Source organism: Balaenoptera musculus, chromosome 5 (assembly GCF_009873245.2).
Source record: "Balaenoptera musculus isolate JJ_BM4_2016_0621 chromosome 5, mBalMus1.pri.v3, whole genome shotgun sequence".
Lineage (NCBI taxonomy): Eukaryota > Metazoa > Chordata > Mammalia > Artiodactyla > Balaenopteridae > Balaenoptera > Balaenoptera musculus.
Window position 1 is genome coordinate 118,630,706 of NC_045789.1, and position 22,107 is coordinate 118,652,812.

At 37.3% G+C, this 22,107-nt stretch overlaps 1 protein-coding gene across 1 annotated transcript; it reads right to left on the reverse strand.

Moving 5' to 3' along the window:
* Positions 1-3,191: 3,191 nt before the first annotated feature.
* Positions 3,192-19,834, reverse strand: FABP2 (fatty acid binding protein 2). Its single transcript, XM_036852452.1, has 6 exons — positions 19,704-19,834; positions 8,925-9,029; positions 6,184-6,298; positions 5,030-5,202; positions 3,899-4,006; positions 3,192-3,524 (listed from the first exon to the last, which is right to left on the reverse strand). Exons 3-6 carry the CDS (start codon positions 6,248-6,250, stop codon positions 3,474-3,476), a joined length of 399 nt encoding a protein of 132 aa, XP_036708347.1. The 5' UTR covers positions 6,251-6,298; positions 8,925-9,029; positions 19,704-19,834; the 3' UTR covers positions 3,192-3,473.
* Positions 19,835-22,107: the final 2,273 nt, after the last annotated feature.

Genomic DNA, 22,107 nt, shown 5'->3' on the forward strand with positions numbered 1-22,107 from the left:
ACTTGCCCAAAGCTCTACCAGCCAAGGCTCCATCTACCACGCAGGCCCTGTGAGGGATATTTTAAGAAAAGTTTTCCCCTCTACCTAAGCCAAACTTTGCTCTGTTTTCTCTTCAAGAGTAGGGCACAGGTTCATATTACTTAGTAACATTTATTGAGTACCAGCTATGTGCTGAGCACTGTGCTAGGTGTTTTATATATAATACCTCAGTTGACAACACTCTCAGAAAATCATTGCTATTTTCCCTATTTTTCAAGTGAGAAAAATTGAGTCTCAGAACTTGAATGTTAGTTAGTAACTGGAAAGATAAGTGTTTAGGTAAGTCTAGGTTATTCTAAAACCCATTCCTTTTTTACCACATCATTTCTGAGTTCTAGGAAGACTGAGTCAGCCTGTATCTCCTGAACATCGATCTTGTTTTTCATCATCTCTGGATGATCTTGGGGACTCTTACGAGGTAATCCATGTTCTTCAAATTTACCAACCTTGCTCTTGCCTTAGGGCCTTTGCTCCAGGGTATTTCCTCCACCTGAAACATTCTTCCTCCAGATATTCCATGAAAACAGGAACACATGTCAGATAGGTAATAGGGGATCTGATCACATAGGATCTTGAAGGCCATTGTAAGGACATTGGCTTTTTCTCTGAATGAAATGGGAGACATTGCAGTATTTTGTGTAAAGGAGTGACATGATCTGATTTAGATTTTTGAAGGATCGTTCTGACGCTGTGTTGAAAAAGAGACTAAGGGGGCGGAGTAAGGAAGGTAGAAAGAAAGTAGGAGACTTTTTAGGGATTATTAGAGTAATCAAGGGAAAGATAAATGGTGACTGACCAAGGTGATAGCAATGGAAATGAAATGTGTTAAAATTTTTAACCTTTTGTTGTGGAAAATATCAAATACATACAAAAGTAGGGAGAGAAGTTTAATGAATTACCATGTTCCTGCTAGGTACCCCATGAACCTATCACGTGTCAGCATGGGTCGGGCACTTTTCAACAGCTGCAACAGTTGTCAACTTGTGACCAATCTTGTTTCTTCTATACTCCTCCCCACTACCTCCCTGACCCTAGATTGAGGAGGAAGCAATTTGAAGGAGACCCCAGATACCATATTTCATGTGTAAATATTTCAGCGTTTACTACCCCAGCTGCTTCTAACTGCTCCTCTGCTCTGCGATTTACCCTGTGGCTCCTGCTTGTTCATAGCTTTGCATACTCATGGCTTTTACTTACTGCCTGCCCTCTTTATCCTCTTTAAACCTTTTTAAAACTTTTTTTAAATTTTTATTTTATTTTTTTATTTTTGGCTGTGCTGCGTGGCTTGCGGGATCTTAGTTCCCTAACCAGGGATCAAACCCTCACCCTCGGCAGTGAAAGCTTGGAGTCCTAACCACTGGACGCCAGGGAATTCCGTAAACCTTTTTCTACCAATTACTGTGTATTTCTCACATTCAAACTCCCTAAAGGGAGGTTCTTCTAGGTTCAGTTCATTGTGTTGTTCCTTCTGCAGAGAGAAGGAACATAAACTGGCCAAACTGTGTTAGATTGGCTGCTCTTGGGTCAGGCACCCTCTCTTGGTCAATCAAATTGGCATGATATCAAGGTCAGTTTCCCAAAGAGGGGTTATAGCAATGGTAGTCACTTAGCAAAAGCAAACAATAGGCTGCTCTCCAATACTAATAAATAGTGGAGATTTAATGCTAGAAAGGATATAAATTGTAAAAAAAAAAAAAAAAAAAAGTGAGCCTGCAGTGAGGCTAGAAATAGATAAGTGCCTAACCACTTAATTGCCATTTTTACAGTCTGACCTGACTCATTTGGAGTGCTATTCTTGGGTGCCACTAAGGAATTAAGGGACTTTTTTTTCCTTAAGATATTTTTGTTTATAATAGGCTGAGTAATAGCATAGATCATAATGTACTGGACTAAAAGTCAAGACCTACATTTAATTCCTGTGTTCCTCATGGACTCTGTACAACATTAGATGAGCGAATAAACTTGTCTGTGCCTTAGTTTCTCCACTTTTAGGTGAGATTAATACCTGCCCTTTTCCTATTTCACATACGTAGATAAGATCAGAGAGGTAGAAGCACTTTGAACCTTTATTTTTAAAAAGTGTGTGAAAAATCTAAATAATTACTATTTTCAATGTGAAGTTTTTAATGAAGTTATAAAATGAACAGTGGATTTAAGTTCTTGTTTTTGCAAAAGATTACATATTCTCTAATCTATTCATCTTCATCATGTGCGCCAACATTTTTCTTCCCACGTTGTAATGTATCTGCCATGTTTATATACAACTTAGAATGATACCTGGAACTTGGTAAGAACTATATAAATATTAGCTGTTACCTTCACCAGTGTGAAAAATAATTAGTCAAAACAAAAGTCCGTAGAGTTAAATGCTTAAAAAATTGACCACCCTCTGTGCCCTGTAATACACAACCACCTAAAATGCAATTGCTTGAAATACATAAAATAGTATATCATGTGAGCGTATGAGTGAAAGAAAACTTTTGAGGCCCTGAAAATCTGTCAGTGTATGTGTTTATGAGTAAAGGGGGGATGACACTTGAAGGTGACACTTTTGGTATCTGATAGCCCACTTTTTCTCAAAGACTGGTTAGTGTACCTGCTACATCAGAATCACTTGAGAGTTTTCTAAAATCCCTGGTTCTATTTTCAGAAATTCTGATCTAATACGATAACAGTGGAGATTAAGCATGCAAACATTTCTTAAGTTTCTCAGATGATCCTGATGCTTACCCAGGTCTAGGAATCACTGACAATGTAGAAAAATATAATACAGTTCTTTACCCTAGTACATCATTTGTTTCCTATCAGATTATTCAAAGTGGTATGTATGGGGAAATATACAAATCCACACTGGGAGAAGAGGACTGGGAGGGTATCTATTAAAATCAGAATAGTGATTATCTCTGGATTATGGGTTTATGGAAATATTTATTTTTCATTTGCTTTTTTATCTCTAAATTTTCTGGTTGAATATATATTATTTTCATAATAAATGTTACTAAGGAAAATATTTACCACCAGTACAAGATTTTAAAGACCTCCATGCAATGTATGTTTTTAGTTTGCCAAATGTGGGAAAAAACCCAAAACCATCTATCAATGCATATGCTGCATAGCTTTTTTTTTTTTTGAAGGAGAGACGACTTACAAAGCAATGTGGGAACAATATTTATTCATCTGTTTTTTAAAATGTCACAAATTCTTTTAGAACACCAATAAATGTACATCTTAGAGAATGTAAAACAAATTAAATCCTAATTAGCTTTTATGTGTTTTGCTTTAGCAAGACTGGAAATATAAGCCATTGGCTAATGTTTAATAAAAGGACTAATCAGTCAGCAACTTTATACTTGGTGAGGAGAGGAAAATAAGTTCTGGTTCAGTATAGATTTTCCATCTAATATGTGTTCTGGGCTCTGCTCCAGGAACAATGCTCACTCCTTTTTGAAGATCCTCTTGGCTTCCACTCCTTCATATACATAAGTCTGAAATGTGTTAACAAACATAGAAGAATTTGCCATTAAGATTAAAGGCTATATTAAGAAAAATATTAGTAGTATTATAGCTTTGAAATAAGTTTATAGTTTTTTTTTCTTGTACCTGATAACAACACTTTATACAGATACAGGATACATCCATTTAAAAACACGTTTTGGTTTTTAGTCACATTTTTAGTTAAAATAAGCTCAATGTATTGACATATATATGCATCAGAAAATATATGTATTTTAAAAATCAGTAATATTAATGAGAAAAGTAATAGTCTATTTATTGATGATATAACTCAACAACCCCCAAAATAAAATCATTGCTATGTGATTATTTTTGTCTTTGGAAAATAACTATAATAACCACTCACCTGGACCATTTCACCACCTATAATTTCTCGGACAGCATTTAGTTCATTTCCATTGTCCACCCGTTTGAATTTTCCAACAAGTTTATTTCCCTCTAGGCTCCAAGCCCCCTATGTAAAATTTAAAAAAATAAATAAATAAAATAGCATTTTTTAGGGTCTTACATGTGTCAGGCCCTGTTTTGAGGCCTACAGATCTACTTCTTCAAACTTCACTATGACCCTATGAAGTAAATATTATCTCCATTTCACAGATGAGAAAACTGAAATACAGTAATTTACCTAAAGTCACAAAGCCAGGGTTGAACCTAGGTTATTGGGCTCTAGAGTATGCGCTGGTAACCATCATGCTGTCCTCACTCAGTTGTTTCCAAATGCCAGATTTTAAGGCAGATCATCAGGGCTTCTTTTTTCTAAACCTTTCACATTCAAAAGAGTGTTCTAAATTTAGCCATAGTTCATATTAGTTTCATGGAGAAGCTAACAAGCTTTTGCTTGTTTTAATTTATGTAATTGTTGCAGTAATTAAAACATAACCACAATTGATAAAATATTTGACAGTGTAATTGTCATTGCAAACACGTTTAATTTAACCAGAAAAATTCTAAGGGCAAAAAAGTTTTTCAAAAATCAGTTGAAAAATGTGACTCCATAAAATTTTATATCAAATATTAAAAGTTGAATTCCCAATGACCTAGATTGTAGCATTAGACCTTTCCATTTGATCACACATTAATTCACTAATTTATTCATTTATTGTATTATTTCAGTTACATTAACTAAATGTCTATTATGTTTAAGTTAGATAACTCTAAAAGCTTTTGTTGCTGTCAGATATGTAAAGTTGAAAACACTGAACTTTAGTTTTCTTTATGAAGAGGTGTATACTCAGTCATTCAAAGATATTTTTCTAATTCTTATTGTTTAATCCTTTACAGATGTGTATGAAAATCAAAAAGTTATGTTTAACTACTCTGCTAACTTGTTTGATATATAATGTGGATAAACTCCATTGGCTGCTTCAGTAAATGAAAGAGACCTACATTAATTAAACCATCCAATGACAGAAAGCAGAGATTATTTTAGTATTGTGTAGAAAAATCAGGAATGCCTTGCTTATAAAAAATTTCTTACAGTGAGTTCAGTTCCATCTGCGAGGCTATAATTAAAAGTGACACCAAGCTCAAACACAATTTCAGTGTTTCGAAAAGTGCTTGATTCTTTGACTGTGAATTTATTTCCTTCTTGTGTAATAATCAGTTTCAAATTGTCATGAGATGCAAGCTTCCTTTTCACCATGTTGATACCTGCAAAGGGAAAGAGATTTAAGGAAATAAAGTAAAAAAATGCCATGGAAAATGCTTACTTTTCCAAGTTTTGTTTTAACTAGTTAATTAATCAATTAATATTTTGAGGGGGGAGGAAAACCTGATAGCATTGCCTTTGCACAAGAGCATTCAGATTGCTTCTGTAGAAAAAGTTCAGGCTCAATCATATCAAACTATTTTTCCAAAACTTAAGAAAAATTAAATGAAGCAAGAATTGTTGAATCTTAGAACTGAGTAACTTTTTAAAAATTATCAATATTTTTGTTTCAGTGTTAAGTAAACCAAATTCCAGGAGTGTCAAGTGAAGGATTTTAAAAGTATATTTATATATTTATAAGGATATATAACTTTAATTCCACATGTATGGTACTCTTTTTTTTTTTAATGTCCTTTTGCTTTCCATAATGGCTTTAAAATTTTGAACTTCATAATTCTCTGTCTTTTGTGGCATTTCCGACTGTCTCAAAAATGAGAAAATTAGCAAACATTATAGCCAAATTTATTATAAGTCAGAGGAAAAGAGAATTAAGTCTCATTTATTCAGAGCTGTGACTTTTGATAGAACTCTCTTTCATTGCTTTATTTTATGGACTTTGCTTTTCCATTCCCTAGAATTTAATGTTTTAAAGTCTGGAAGTTATCATTACACACTGCCATATTTTACTTCCTAAACAAAAAAACTGTCAATTTTCAATCAGCAGTTAACGTGAATGAAACATATCTGGAAGTTTTTTGTGTTTCAGAGAATAGCACCCAAGAATCTTTTCTTCCAGTGGTGAGGCAGCGTATTCTTTCCAATGTAAGAAGTGGGAATATGGTTTTTGCTACTCTGAACCATCAACCATTCCCAATCCGCACCGCCACAACAGGTGTCATTCTCTAAGCCTTAAGGTTTAGAAGGAGTTAGAAAGATGTCTGTGAGAAACAAAAGAACAAGCCATTAAAGTATTAAGCCCTTACCCATTTTTTCCATGAACTTTTCATAGTTCTCGTTTCGGTCTACCTTCCAAGTACCATCGAACGCCATGGTCTCCAGCTGATTGAGCCTCTAGGCAATCAGAGATGCAGGGCTGTCCTTAGGAGAGAATTTATGCCATTTCTTATCTTAGAACCAACTTCATACTGTGATGTGGAAGTTTAAAGTTCAAGAGGTCACTTAACTACATTAATGCCAAACCATCATAGTTTCTCTAGTTTCTATAAATTTCTTAGCTCCTCTCCTGAAATTCAGCTGCATTAAAGCATGATAAGCATAACTACTCTGTCTTAAACTATGATTGTGGGCACATTTATTTCAAGGATTAGAATGCATATTGTCTGCAGATAGTTTTTCCGCTTACGAGTTCAAAGTGCACACTGTGTTGAATGTTACATAATTTAGATCATATATCAAATAACATCTGGGAAGTGAGACTATTAATGACGTATCCCTTTTTTACAATAGCAATTACCTTGTAAAGTAAGACTTCATGACCAAGTACAGCTGAAAAGTTAAGGTTAGTAGGATATTGATACTGAATATTTATTTTTCTAATATGTCCTTTTGCATTGTGTTTTTGGGTTGCCAGGGCTTTGGGTAAATATCCTGGCACCTGGTACAGTGCGTGACACACAGTAGGGACCCATTATATTTTTGTTTTGGTCTTGAATGGTGATAGGCCACTGTGAAAAATTTCAGGAGGTAGAAATGTGGCTGGATAACATGAAAACTCCCATAAGAGAAACAACATCTTTAAACATCTGCCACATGCAGAAAAATCAAAAGCCAGATGTCAGCTATGCCATTAACTAAAACCATTCCTTTGTTTTACTCTCACTCCCTCTCATCCCCAAACCTGGTGCTGTCCTAAGCCAAAACTCAACATGTGTGTTGGGTGGGTTGGGTGTATAGAGGGTAGCTAGAAAGGTGAAGAGTGAAGAAGGTCACCGTATCTGTCCCTGCCCCCACTGCAGGCTTCCAACCTGGAGCATGCCCTAGCTGGTGCGGGAAAAAACATTAACTTAGTGTGAAGTGTGCAGTTTTGATTATTAATGAGCCCGAACATATTCATTATTAAAAAGAGACTATTATTGTGCGTGAATGTGACCAGAGAACCTCTTATTAACTAAAGCTCAGTAGAGAAACTATAGAGCATGCCCAAGATTTCATTCAGGGTCAGGGGAAGGACATATCTAACAAATTTGAACAGGACATTGGGAAATAGAATAAAGTTTTAAAATGTTTTAAAAAATATTTATTTATTTGTTTATTTGGCTACATTGGGTCTTCGTTGCAGCATGCAGGATCTTTGTTGTGGCATGTGAGATCTTTCATTGTGCTGTGCTGGCTTCTCTCTCTAGCTGTGGCTTCCGGGCTCTAGAGCGTGCGGGCTCAGTAGTTGTGGCATATGGGCTCTCTAGTTGTGGTGCATGGGCTCCAGAGCGTGCGGGCTCAGTAGTTGCAGCACGTGGGCTCTAGAGCGCGTGGGTTTAGTTGCCCCACGGCATGTGGGATCTTAGTTTCCCGATGAGGGATCGCACCCACGTCCCCTGCATTGGAAGGCAGATTCTTAACCACTGGACCACCAGGGAAGTTCCACGTTTTTAAAATTTTGATATCTATTGGGCACACTCTTTCAGAGGAGTTGCCCACTTTTTATTTTCTCAAGCACATTAAACAGTAAACTACCTTCGACTAAATCCGTTGTTTCATTTAAAAAGAAAAAGACATCCAAATATACACACAGACATACACACACACACAGAGAAAGAGAGGGAGAAAGTGGGTGGGTCAGGGAAGAGAGGTCATAATTTGAGAATAATGGGAAGTCCTTTACATATGAAAAAAATTGACTACCTTTGTACTTCTCTCTTTTGCCAAAGATAATGAAAACCTCATTATTTGGGAACTATCACCCTAGTGTACTTTCAACTTGGAGAAGGGAAGAAAAGTTTATGGTTACTCTAGAGCCTGGGTTTAAATAGTCTCTCAGGTAATCCACTATTTATGGTGATTTGTGAATTTAGAAGGCCATGGATAATGGATCCAATCTTTTTTTTTTCTAGATTAGAAAAAATAGATGTATCTGGTCACTGGAATAGAAATGTAGTGCAGTAAAAAGAACATGTGTTTTAGAAACAAAAAGACTTGTTTTCAATACTGCCTACAACACCCATTATACACTGTACAGGACCTTGATCATATCACTCAATCTCTCTGAGCCTAAATAATTACTAATAATTAATCATTATTATCCTCATTTTATAGATGAGGAACTGAGACTCAGAGAGATTGAGTGATATGATCAAGGTATATGATCAATATAAAAATTATATAAAGCATGAGCCTGAGCAACTGAGAGACATCAAATACTCAATAAACCTTTGTTTCTCTTCTTGTTCCCTGAGAAAGAAAATCAATCTCAATAATAAATTTTTGGAAGTATCCCAGGTCTCAAACCACTTTGATATTTGAGAAAGGAAATCCACGTCTTTCTATGGTTTATTAGAAAGTCACCTGAAATTTATTTATTTAGGTATTTTTTGATTTGTACTAGTGATTAACTTGGGACTAGGTATGACTTGGATTTGCCTGTTAAGGTTAGCATAATGCTTTAGACCCCTCTGGGAATACAACTTTTCTCTCTATGATCTCACAGCAGTGGAAATAAAAGTGCCTGACTCAGGAAGGTGGGGAGGAAGAAACTAGAATGGCTCCTTACCATTGTTCACCTAACAGTGCCCTTTTTCTCGTGGCCACCTTGAGCTTCCCAGGAAGAGCAGAATAGGATCAGATGAAAGCAAATAGCACTTGGTCTCATGCAAACCTGCTAACAGAATGGACATGTTAAACTTTCAGTCTTCCATTTATCAGTGGCAGTAACCTAATTTAAAGTCGGTAAGGAATCCCTGTTATCTCTGCAGCGTGGCATCACTGGAGTTTTTTTAAATGATTAGATCAAATTTTTAACATTACACTTTTCCTTCTTCAGCTTCTGAACTCTGTAACTCCCCAATTCTTATCACTTACCTGGACCCCATCTAGAAAAGGTTGTACAGAACCTATGGACCAGTTTCCTGTACAGACCTCTTGTACTGATGATACAGCTGGGCCAGTCAGCTGAGGGCAGACCCAGTCCTTTATTGTCTTCTTTGATCATACGCAAGATTTAAGGTCCTGCAGCTTGGGAAAGTGGGTGGATTAGGTGTGTGTTGGGGGGTTGCAGACGCTGTGGAGGTAGACTTGTGGACTCCGCAGTCTGCGTCAGCCACTGAGTGGTATGGAAGAAGTGGAAATCAGCAGAAACTCCTGCTCATCCCTATCCCGTTCCTCCAAGAGAAAGTACCAACCACGTTCCTTAACGTGGCTTCTGAAGCCCCTACTTACATCTCCAGTCTCCTGCCATTCCTTCCTGTGTACTCTAAAATCTAAATATATCGAACTTCTTGTAGTCCTCAGTCTGTTAAATGTGCTTGCTTTCTGTTGCTTCAGGTCACAGCTTGGTCACTGAGTGCTCTCAGAAGCCTGCCCTGAACCACCAAGAATGGGTCAGGTAAGTCTACTTCTCCCAAGTACAATGACCTTCTAAAGGTCTCAGCATAGCTCATAAGAGGCAAAAGCAGCTGATTCATAATAACCAGGGAAACAGTATCATCATTGAAGTCCAGAGATATCACGAGGAGGGGCAGTATGATATTTCAAGCTCATTTCAAAGGAATAGCTTTCTAGAGATCACAGAAATCCTTTTACCCCATTGTAAAGCACAAGGGAAAGTTTTTGTAGAGCATTTTAAAATATATACATATATATCATTTATGGGATATAGCATTTTCAGGCACTTACTAATCACTTCAGAATTTCTGAATCCTGCTTTTCAGTCCCAAGTTATTTAACTTTTACATGTCAGAAAAAAAAACAGTGGTCTCCATTAGGGCCATGTAAGAGAAGGATTTGAGGGACAGATGGAAAGAGCAACAGGAAATTCTTAAGGTTACTGTCCAATCCCTAGCAGTGAATGGGGAGTGAGGGAGAATTATAAAGTTTGCCTGCAGAGTTTACTTCATTCTGTTTTAACCATAAGCCTCTAAATTTTAGAAATATTAAGACCTGTTAAATTATGTTTTAGGATTTTGTACCTGAGATGGCTGGTTGATTTTCTTCCGAAAAGACTATAGAGTTACAGCAGTGTACAGGGAGGTATTTACCAAATAATGGTGAGTGCAACTTGCTGATTCTCATTAATAACAAGACAGCCATCGGTGGCAGTTGAATGATGTTGCACGAAGGATTTATGACTTCATCTTCTGTCTTATCTTTTTTAATCTGGGTCTGTTCCCCCAAATAATGAGTCTCCCTCAAGCAATTTGAATGGGAGGTTGCTCATCTCTTATACCCCTCATACCACAGAGGAAGATGTGTGTGCATTATCTCAGCTCCCCGCTCCCACATCCATTATGTTTCTGCCTTTTTTTTTTTTTTAAAGAAAACCTTTTCCTTTGAGACCATTTCCATTTGGCTGTCACCTTCCAGCCAACTTCATCATCATTATCTACTATCTATCCCATCTATCGTTGTTATCTACCATCTATCACGGAAAATCATGGCACCAGGCTCACCATCATCCTCTGTGTCTTGCCATCATCCTGGGTGAGCTCAAAGTCCATGTGGATAAGCTACTTGTCACTCTGGCCTCACGGTACCTTAACCTCCTCATCTCTAATAATCTTTACCTCTACACTTTATCCACTTACGTCCAGGCTGTAACCTGTGGTTTGTCACCACTAGAGTTGTTCCTTCTGTGAAATTTAACATGCCGCTCTCCGGCCACAACTTTTCATCCTCTTAGCTCCTTCATTTTCTTCCACAGTATCAGCCCTTAGCTGGGAGAGAATTTCAGTCAGTTGTCACCTCCATTTTCCCCCAAGTTGGAATCCCCTCCTGGTTTGTTTACATTCTCTATCCAGTCAATACCTGTTGCAAATAAAATAACTCCTGTGCTGTTCCAGGTGCTATTACACACGCACGGTTTCCAGCTTCAACTGAATCGTCTGCCCTGCCTGGCAAGACTTGTGTGTACCTCAGTCAACTCCCTCCTCATTTGTGACAGTGACTGGATCTTTAATCGTTCTCCTATAGTCTTCTTCCCTTGCCTTCAGCAGATGACCTGGGTATTACTCCACAGGGGAAATAAACCAGCAAGCAATAATTCTCCCAATTTATGTGCTCTCCTTTTCAGTGTTATCTGTTACTACTTTGCTTACTTCTATAAATTCTTTCATGCACATATTCATTGAACATATATTAGAATTCCCACTATAACCTAGGAACTATGCTAAATTATAGAGATAGAATGATGAACACATACAGTTTCAGTCAAGAGAAAGCAAGGCTTGAAATTACAATAATTTGATACATATAAAGATTTTTTTTCCTATCTCCATATCTCCCTTTTAATTATTTATTTGGCTGAGGTGGGAGCTTTTCTCCTTCACATTAAGATAATCAAGTCTCTCCCATCTTAAGAAATGAAAAAAAGTCTCCCTGGCTTCTATTGACATTTCTAGAACCTACTCAATCTTTCTCCTTCCCCTGATAGCCAGGCTTCTTGAAAAAGTAATCTATACTGTCTCCTCATTCTTATCTTCTGTTAGAGCCTGAGTCTGCTGCAGTGGGGCTTTCATACTCACCCCTCCACTGAAACTACTTACTAAGCTCATTGATGAATTTTTTTGTTGTCAAATCCAATGCACACCCCTTGGCCCTTATTTTATGTCATTATAGCATTCCAGACCATTGACTCCTCCCTTTTTGAAATTTCCCCTTTTCTTTTCTTGACTTTATTCTTTCTTGATATTCCTCTTACTTCTCTGAATGTCCTTTTCAGGCTCTTTCACAGGCAACTCTTTCTCAACCAACACTTTATATTTTGAGGTTGATCTTAAGATCTCTTTTTATTCCACACAATTTACCTGGGCTATTTTTGCCATTCCCATGGCTTCAATTTCCGTCTATGTGACTCTAAAATTTTAAGGTACAACCCAGATCTCTCTCCTACCAGGTACCTATTCCTTACCAAGTTGCTCTATGTGCATGTTCAATTGACACCTGAAACTCCACAAACTGGAAAGGACGTTAATGTTCCACCCAGCCTTGTTCTCTCTTCTTGTATGTCCTGTATCAGTGAATGATACTGCCATGCTAAGAATCATTCTAAAGTCTTACCTCTCCTTTATCCTTGGCTTTCCATTTTATCAACAAATCAATACAATTTTTACTCCTTAATATCACTTAAATATATCCCCTCTTCCTTTGTATTCCCAGATAATCACCATTTTTCACCTAGGTGACTGCAATAATCTCCTAAATGATTTTCCCCTCTCTGGTCTCCCAGAATCCAGTTTATCCAGAGAATATCTTTATAAAATGCTAATTTGACCATATCCTGTCCTTGCCTATTTTTTCTTTTCTGTCCTTGCCTATTAACATTCACTGATACCCTATTGCTATCAGCATAAAGTTCCAGATTCCTTACCTCTCCTGTTCACCCCCATTTACTCTTCCTTCACCAGATGCTATGATCTCTCACATCTCTCTTTGTACCTCCTCTTTCCTCTGCGTGGAAATCCCACCCCTCTCGCCATGCTTTTCCTGCCTAACATCCACTCAGCCTTTAAGAAGCAGCTCAGTGTCATCTCTCCAATAGTCCTGACTTGCCTATGTCCTTCCTCTTTGCCTGGGCTAACTTTCCTTCATGTCAGTATCATCATCATAACCCTATTTCTTTACACTTATTGTATTGATTGTAATAGTCTGTTACCCTGTTTGTTTCTTCTACTCTTCTACTTTCAGATTTAAGGGTAGAGATGACGTAAAATGGATACTTAGTATGAATGAAATAAGTTCATGTATTCTAATTAAAGCCCTTGTTGCCCCTTTAGAAGTGTCACTTTTTCCTACTCTGGGTACAGGATGTGAATATTGACTAGCTAACAGGTTGTTTGATAATGAGCAGTACACCAGTGCTGTTTTTTTCTTAGATTTTTTATTGATGTATAGTTGATTTACAATATTGTGTTAGTTTCAGGTGTACAGCATAGTGATTCAGTTTTTTTTTCAGATTATTTTCCATATATAGGTTATAGGTTATTACAAGATTTTGAATGTAATTCCCTGTGCTATACAGTAAATCCTTGTTGTTTATCTATTTTATGTATAGTAGTTTGTATCTGTTAATCCCATACTCCTAATTTGTCCCTCCCACCCTCCCTCTCCCCTTTGGTAACCATAAATTTGTTTTCTGTGTCTGAGTCTGTTTCTGTTTTGTATATAGACTCATTTGTATTATTTTTTAGATTCCACATATGTCATATTATGTAGTATTTGATACATGTCTGACTTACTTCACTAAGTATAATCTTCTGTGTGAGGTGATACCTCATTGCAGTTTTGATTTGCATTTCTCTAATAATTAGCAGTGTTGAGCATCTTTTCATGAACCTGTTGGCGATCTGTATGTCTTCTTTAGAAAAGAAGGTCTCTAGGTCTTGTCCCCATTTTTTGATTGGGTTGTTTGTTTTCTCAATATTGAGTTGTATGAGCTGTTTGTATATGTTAGATATTAACCCCTTGTTGGTCACATCATTTACAGATATTCTCCCATTCCCTAGATTGTCTTTTCGTTTTGTTTATGGTTTCCTTTGCTATGCAAGAGCTTTTAAATTTGATAATGTCCCATTTGTTTATTTTTGCTTTTATTTCTTTTGACTTGGGAGACTGATCTAAGAAAATATTGCTACAATATATATCAGAGAATGTTTTGCCTATGTTTCTCCTAGGAGTTTTATGGTGTCATGTTTTACATTTAGGTCTTTAAACCATTTTGAGTTTATTTTTATATATAGTGTGAGGCAGTGTTCTAACTTCATTGATTTACATGAGGCTGTCCAGCTTTTCCAACACCAATTGTTGAAGAGACTGTCTTTTCTCCATTTTATATTCTTGCTTCGTTTGTTGTAGAGGTGTGTGGGTTTGTTTCTGGGTTCTCTGTTCTGTTCCATTGATCTATATGTCTGTTTTTGTGCCAATACCATGCTGTTTTGATTACTGTAGCTTTGAGTATAGTCTGAAGTCTGGAACGGTTATACCTCCAGCTTTGTTCTTTTTCTTCAGACTTGCTTTGGCAATTCTGGGTCTTTTGTAGTTCCATATAAATTTTGGGATTATTTGTTCTAGTTCTATGAAAAATGTCATGGGTATTTTGATAAGGATTGTATTAAATCTGTAGATTGCTTTGTGTAGTATGGCCATTTTAACAATATTAATTCTTCCAACCCAAGTGCATAGGATATCTTTCCATTTATTTGACTCTTCAGTTTCCTTTATCAATGTTTTATAGTTCTCAGCATCTAGGTCCTTCACCTCCTTGGTCAAGTTTCCTTAGGTAGTTTTAGTTTTTCCTGTTTTTTTCCTTCTATTTGTAGATTTTTTTTGGCACAACTTTAAATGGGATTGTTTTTTTATTTTCTCTTTCTGATATATCATTATTAGTGTAAAGAAATACAACAGATATCTGTATATTAATCTTGTATCTTGCTATCTTGCTGAATTCATTTATTAGTTCTGATTGTTTTTTATGTGGAGACTTTAGGGTTCTCTGTACAGAGTATCATGTCATCTACAAATAGAGACAGTTTAACCTCTTCCCTTCCAATTTTGATACCTTTTATTTATTTTATTTCCTTTTTGAATTTCTTTTTCTTACCTGATTGCTGTGGGTAGGACTTCTAATACTATGTTGAATAGAAGTGGTGAGAGTAGGCCTCCTTGCTTTATTCCTGAATTTAGTGGGAAGGCTTTCAGCTTTTTACTGTTAAGTATTATGTTGGCTGTGGATTTGTCATAAATGGCTTTTATTATGTTGAGATATGTTCCCTCTATACCCACTTTGGTGAGAGTTTTTTATCATGAATGGGTGTTGAATTCTGTCAAATGCTTTTTCTGATCTGTTGAGATGATCGTGTGTCTTTTGTCTTTCCTTTTGTTAATGTGGTGTATCACATTGATTAATTTGTGTATGTTGAACCATCATTGCAACCCTGGAATGAATCCAACTTGATCATGATATATGATCCTTTTTGTATATTGTTGGATTTGGTATGCTAATATTTTGTTGTGGATTCTTGCATCTATATTCATTAAAGATATTGGCCTATGATTTTCTTTTTTGGTAGTGTCTTTCTCTGGTTTTGGTATTAGTGTGATGGTGGCCTCATAGAATGAATTTGGGAGTGTTCCCTCCTCTTCAGTTTTTTGGAATAGTTTGAGAAGGATAGGTATAAGTTCTTCTTTGTATGCTTGGTAGAATTCCCCAGTGAAGCTATCCGGTCCTGGACTTTTGTTTGCAGGGAGTTTTTAAAATTCCAGATTCTATTTCATGTCTAGTGGTCAATCTGTTCAGATTATCTGTTTCTTCTTGACTCAGTTTTGGCAGGCTGTATGTTTCTAGAAACTTGTCCAAATTAAACCAGGTTGTCTAATTTGTTGGCATATAGCTCTTCATACTATTCTCTTACAATTTTTTGTGTTTTCTATGGTATCAGCTGTTATTTCTCCTTATTTTGTTTATTTGAGTCCTCTCTCTTCTTGGTAAGCCTGGCTAGAGGTTTGTTGATTTTGTTCATCTTTTAAAAAAAACAGCTTTTGGTTTTATTGATATTTTCTATTTTTTAATCTCTATTTTATTTATTTCCTCTCTGATCTTTATTCTTTCCTTCTTTCTGCTGACTTTAGGTTTTGTTTGTTCTTATTTTTCTAATTCTTTTGGGTGGTAGATTAGGTTGTTTATTTGAGTTTTTTCTTATTTCTTGAGGAAGGCCTGTATCTCTATGAACTTCCTTCTTAGAACTGCTCTTGTTGCATTCTGTAAATTTTGTAAGGTTGTGTTTTCATTTGTGTCAAGGTATTTTCTGATTCCTTTGATTTCATCATTGACTCATAGGTTTTTTTAGTAGCATGTTGTTTAGTCTCCATGTGTTCATTCTTTTCCTGTTTTTCTTTCTGTGGTTGATTTCTAGTTTTATGCCGTTGTGGTCAGAAAAGATGCTTGAAATAATTTCTATCCCTTTACATCTGTTGAGGCTTGTTTTGTGACCTAGTGTGTGCTCTATCCTAGAGAATGTTCCATATGTGCTTGAAAAGAATGTGTATTCTGTTTTTGCTTTTGGTTTTTTTTTTTTTTTGGATGTAGTATCCTGTAGGTATGAATTAAGTCCAACTAGTCTGTTATGTCATTTAGGACCTCTGTTGCCTTATTGATTTTCTGTCTGGATGATCTGTCCATGGATGTCAGTAAGGTGTTAAAGTCTCCTACTATTATTGTATTATTGTCCATTTCTCCCTTTATGTCTGTTAGTATTGTTTTATATATTTAGGTGCTCCTATATTGGGAGCACGTATGTTAACAAGTAGAATATCCTCTTCTTGTATAGATCCCTTTATCATTATATAATGCCCTTTTTGTCTTTCTTTATGGTCTTTGTTTTAAAGTCTTCTTTGTCTTGTATGAGTATTGCTACCCTCACTTTCTTGTTGTTTACATTTGCATGAAATATCTTTTTCCATCCTCTCACTTTCAGTCTATGTGTGTGTCTTTTGCCCTGAAGTGAGTCTTTTGTAGGCAGTATATTCTAGGTTCTTGTTTTTGTTTATCTAATCTGTCACTCTGTGTCTTTTGATCAGAGCATTTAGTTCATTGACATTTAAAGTAATTATTGATAGGTATGTACTTACTGCCATTTTAATCCTTGTTTTCTGGTTGTTTTTGTAGTTTTTCTTTATTTCTTTCTTCTTTTTGTTTTTCCTTTTGTGGTTTGATGACTTTCTTTTGTAGTATGCTTAAGTTCCTTTCTTTTTTGGCTTTTGTGAATTTATTTTATGTTTTTGATTTGTGGTTACCATGGAGTTCCAGTATGTTGATCTGTAACTAAATCTACTTTCTTTAAATGAACAGTCATGTAAGTTCAAACAAGTCCTAAAAGATGTACATTTTTATTCTCCCCTCCCCCACATTTTGTGACTTTGAAGCCCTATTTTACATCTTCATGCTTATCCTTTTACTATTAATTGCAGTTATAATCGTTTTTACAATTTTTTGATTGTTTTTTTTCTATGCACTGGTTTGTTTAAGTGATCTTCATTCCTTCTATGTATTTCCTTCATTCCTATTGTGATTTTCCCTCTTCTATAGATTTTTGCTTCTCTTCTATTTAGAGAAAACCCTTCAATATTTCTTTTAGGATAGATTTAGTATTGCTGAATTCTTTCAGTTTTTGCTAAAAAACTGAGAAATTCTTTATCTCTCCTTCTATTCTAAATGATAATCTTGCTGAGTAAAGTACTCTAGGTTGCAGGTTTTCCCCTTTCAGGACTTTGAATGTATCATGCCACTCCTTTCTGGCCTGCAACGTTTCTGCAGAGAAATCAGCTGATAGCGTTATGGGAATTCCCTTGTAACAGACTCTTTGTTTTGCTCTTGCTGCTGTTAGAATCCTCTCTTTACCTTTAACTTTTGTCATTTTAATTATGATATGTCTTGGTCTGGGTCTGTTTGGGTTCATCTATTTTGGGATCCTCTGCTTCCTGTACCTCGATATCTGTTTTCTTCTTTAGATTTGGGAAGTTTTCAGTCTTACTTTCTTCAAATACATTTTCAATCCTCTTCTCTCTCTCTTCTCCTTCTGGAACCCCTATTATGTGTAGATTGACACATTTTATATTATCCTGTAGATCTCATATGTTGCTTTCATTTCTTTTCATATGTCTTTCTGTCTGCTGTTCTGGATCACTTATTCATTCTTCTGTGTCATTTAGTCTGCTATTCAGTGCCTCTGGATTGGTTTTCATCTCTGCAATTAAATTGTCTGTTTTTGATTGGTTCACGTTTATAGTTTCTAGTTCCTTGTTACAGTGATCTGTGTTTCTGTCAATAATCTTTTTAAATTCAGTGAGCATTTTTATTACCTCCTTTTTGATCTTGTTGTCCAGTACACTGGTAAGCTCTGTTTCATTTGTTCTCTCAGGGGATTTCTCTGGTTTTTTTTAGTTGGAGTAGTCCCTCTCCATTTTCATTGTACTTAAGCTCCTCTGTCTCTATGAAGTTAGGAAGAACAGTTATCTACCGTGGTCTTGAAGGGGTGTTTCTATGTGGGGGAGTCCCTGTGTACGCTGTGTGTGTCCAGTGTTTTTGGTGTGAGGGCTGGTTTTGGTATGGATGCCAGCCACGCCTTTCCTCAGGGTGTGCTGGCTGTTACCTCTTGATAGGGGGAGTGGCTGGTGTCGTAGTGTCTAGAGCCTGTTGGACGTGAAGCAGGGCTTCCTCTCTGATCTGTAGCTGTTGTCACCCTGTCTGGGCCAGGGTCTGCTCCCCAGATGTTGAAGTAGAAGCCTTGAAGTTTGGGATTGATCAGGCTCTGTTGCCCTTGAGTGTGTGCCCTGCCTCAAAGGAGGTGATTGCAGAAGCAGTGAGGCCTGTGTGATCACAGAGAACCTATGCGCCATGTGTGTAGGCGTCTGCAGTTCTGCTCAGAAGCAGCCCAAGGTCACATCCCTTTCCCTCTTGTGTTTGTCCCAGGTCTAGTTGGTGCAAAGTGTTGTGTGGAGTAGGGTAGGGCTGGGGGTTGGGGTGTTGTGGCTGCAGGAATTGAGGTAGCTGCGCTGCTGTCTGAGATCTGGGCTGCCTCTGTGGCAGTTTTCTCCCAGGACCTGTCTACCCCAGATCTAGTGCTAAGCTGTGGTGTGGAGTGGGCGGTGCCAGGGAGCTCTCCGTGGGAGAGGAGCTGCTGTGTACTCCTGAGCGTGCTGACAGTGGCTTCTGCCACCCCACTCAGACAGTAAGTACCTCAGGCCCCCTGGGCTGTCTCTGTGTAGCTAGACGAGTTCTCTCCCAGCGCTCTCTGCCTGAGATTCAGCAGTTAGCTGCTAAGTGCTCTGTGGTGCTGTCCCTACATGTGTTAACAATGGCTACTGTGGCCCTACCTGCTGCCAGATGTGTGCACTGACAGTGGTCTTCATGGCTCTACCTGGATCATTCCCCAGGCGCCCTGGTCTGTCTCCATGTGACTAGACCGAGTCTTTGCCCAGATCTCGTGCCAGGCTGTAGTGTGGAGTGAGCAGGGCTGGGATGTTTGCCCCTTTGGATTGGGAAGTGCGGTGATGCAGCAGCTGCCAGTACAAGGCTCTCTCCACCCTGACTGTTAGCAAGCCAGCACATGTGCACTTCTTGTGAGTAGAGTCTAGGCTTCTCCAGCCCTATCTGTCTCAGTGGATTTCCCAGCAGGCAAGGGGGCTTGTCTCCTCCGTGTAGGACCCTAGGACTGGGATTCCCAGATTGTGGCTCCACCTGCTCTCTCCCCAGGGCTCTCTCACCCATGTGGACCTTCCGTTCCTTACAGATCCCCCCAGGGGGCACAGGTCCCAGCTTGATGCCTTTTTTTCCCAATCCTACCTGATTACATGGAGATCTTTCTTGCAGCTTTGGTTGTACAGGAGTTCTTCTGCCAGTTTCCAGTTAATTTTCCATGAAAATTGATTCACATGTGGTATTTTTGATGTGTTTGTGGGGGGAGGTGAACTCCCCGTCCTCCTACTCTGCTGTCTTGATCCCTGCTGTACCTCACTGCTTTCTATTCTGACACTAAGGTCATGGGTTTACCTTGTGTAATATTTTGACTCCCTGCCTACTTTGCAGCCTAAGTGAAGAGTATGCATTTGCAAGCTTTCCAAAAGAAAGTTAGTTGCAGATAATTGGCTCCAAAGCTATCTAGTTGGTAAAATACTACAAGGGACTTTGGCTTCTTGATGAAATGAAGCAAATTTTCATCTCAGATTGAAAGAATGATGTTTGCCAAAGTGCTACTTTTTAGGCTTGGCAGAAGTAATATTGCAGAAATAAAGAACATGTTACCAGTTTTAGGAAAAGCATCAGTGGGCTTTGCTATACCTTTTATATAGCTTTACCTCCCTGCCACAGAGAATCACACTTAGTGGGGAGACTACCATGACTGTATATACTCACTGTAGACAATTTTGAATATATAGCTAAGCACAAAGAAAAGTAAAAATTGCTCAAGGTATTATCTCCCAAGGTAATCAGTGCTAGCACTTACATGTATGTGTTTATAGATATATATATGTATATACACACACCATTCATTTACAGTAAGTCCCCTACATACGAACCTTCAAGCTGTGAACTTTCAAAGATACAAACATGCGTTCACGTGTCCAATCACGTAAGTTAGTGCTATTTGAGGAGGCACTGTTGGTTTTTGAGGCCCAGGACCCAAACATAGAACGGTACACAAAGGTTGCAGCAGCCGTTCAGAATGCAATCCAGTGCTACCGTGTCATCTATGACAAGAAAAAAAGAACTACTACCCGGACATCACTGGGTCGTTTTTTCAAGAGGGTAGATAGAATTGAATCCAGCAAGGAACCAGAACCTGTGCCATCAACGTCAGACGTGAGTGAAATTGCAGCTTGCTCTCCGTCTCCTACTGCTGACGATCCTTCAGCTCTACCATCTCCCACCTCCTTTCCCTTCACCAGTCAATAACTCTTCTTTCCTGTTCACTCAGTGCCAGCCCCTGTATGCCAGCTGTTGCACTCTACTACTGTACTTTTTAAGGTACTGTACTGTAAGATTAAAAATGTTTTCTTTATTTTTGTGGTTTTTTTTTTAGGTATTATTCATGTGAAAAGTATTATAAACCTATTACAGTACAGTACTGTATAGCCAATTGTATTAGTTGGGTACCTAGGCTAACTTTATTGAACTTACAGACACTCTCTCGGAACAGAACTCGTTCATATGGAGGGGACTTACTGTGTATAAAATATACATTTTACACAGATAGATGGGTTCATACTATATATACTATTTTGTAAACACTTCAAAAATTAACAACTATTTAAAATTTTCTCATTTCATTAAATGTTCTCTATATCATTAAGAAATTTTTTAAAATTATATTAATGAACAGTCAATGCAGTAACTTAGAAAATGTAAAAAAGCGTAAAGAAAAATTTAATCAAGGACTCATAATCCTACCAGCTGAACATAATTACTATAATGTTTATGTGTGATTCTTCTGGTTTTAAGTATATGTGTATGTTTGTACACACACATACATATATGTATATTTTCATGTATCCATGTACATATATGTGTGTATATGTATGTATATACATCTTGTATATATACGAATACATAAGTATGTATATGTATATACTCACATATGTTTGTGTGTGTGTAGATACCTACACACATATTTTCCTTTGATCAGATTTGTATTTTAGAAGGCTTCATTTGGCACAAAATATAGGAAAGATTTGAGGCACACATCTGGAAGAGAAGGCTAATTAAATATTACTGTGATCTTGGTGAGAAATGAGGACTGAAAATAAGATGGTGAAAATGAGATTGGAGAAAAGATAACCACAGATATGTGGGAACACCCTGGTGGTATCAGAGACTAGAATAGCAAACAAGACAGTAGATGACAGCTGAACCAGATGGGTATGGTATTTCCCAAGGTCATCAGGGCACAGTATTCTCTTTTCAGCTAGCTCACCTATATGGGAGAATAACCTTTGAAATACAGATGAAGTCCCTAAATAACATCAGTCAATCAGACATTGAAATTTGCCCCCAATGAATGTTTCTACCCTTTTCAACAGGAATTTTCTTCTTAAATCAACTCATTGTTAAGGAAACAGATTAATTTAAATAGAATCACTCTCTTTAGTAACTTAAATTTCCTTTTACTATCTATTTTTTTATTCATTTCATTCTCCCCCCATCCATCCTTCTGTAACCGTAAGTAGAATAAGCACAATTTATGGAGTTT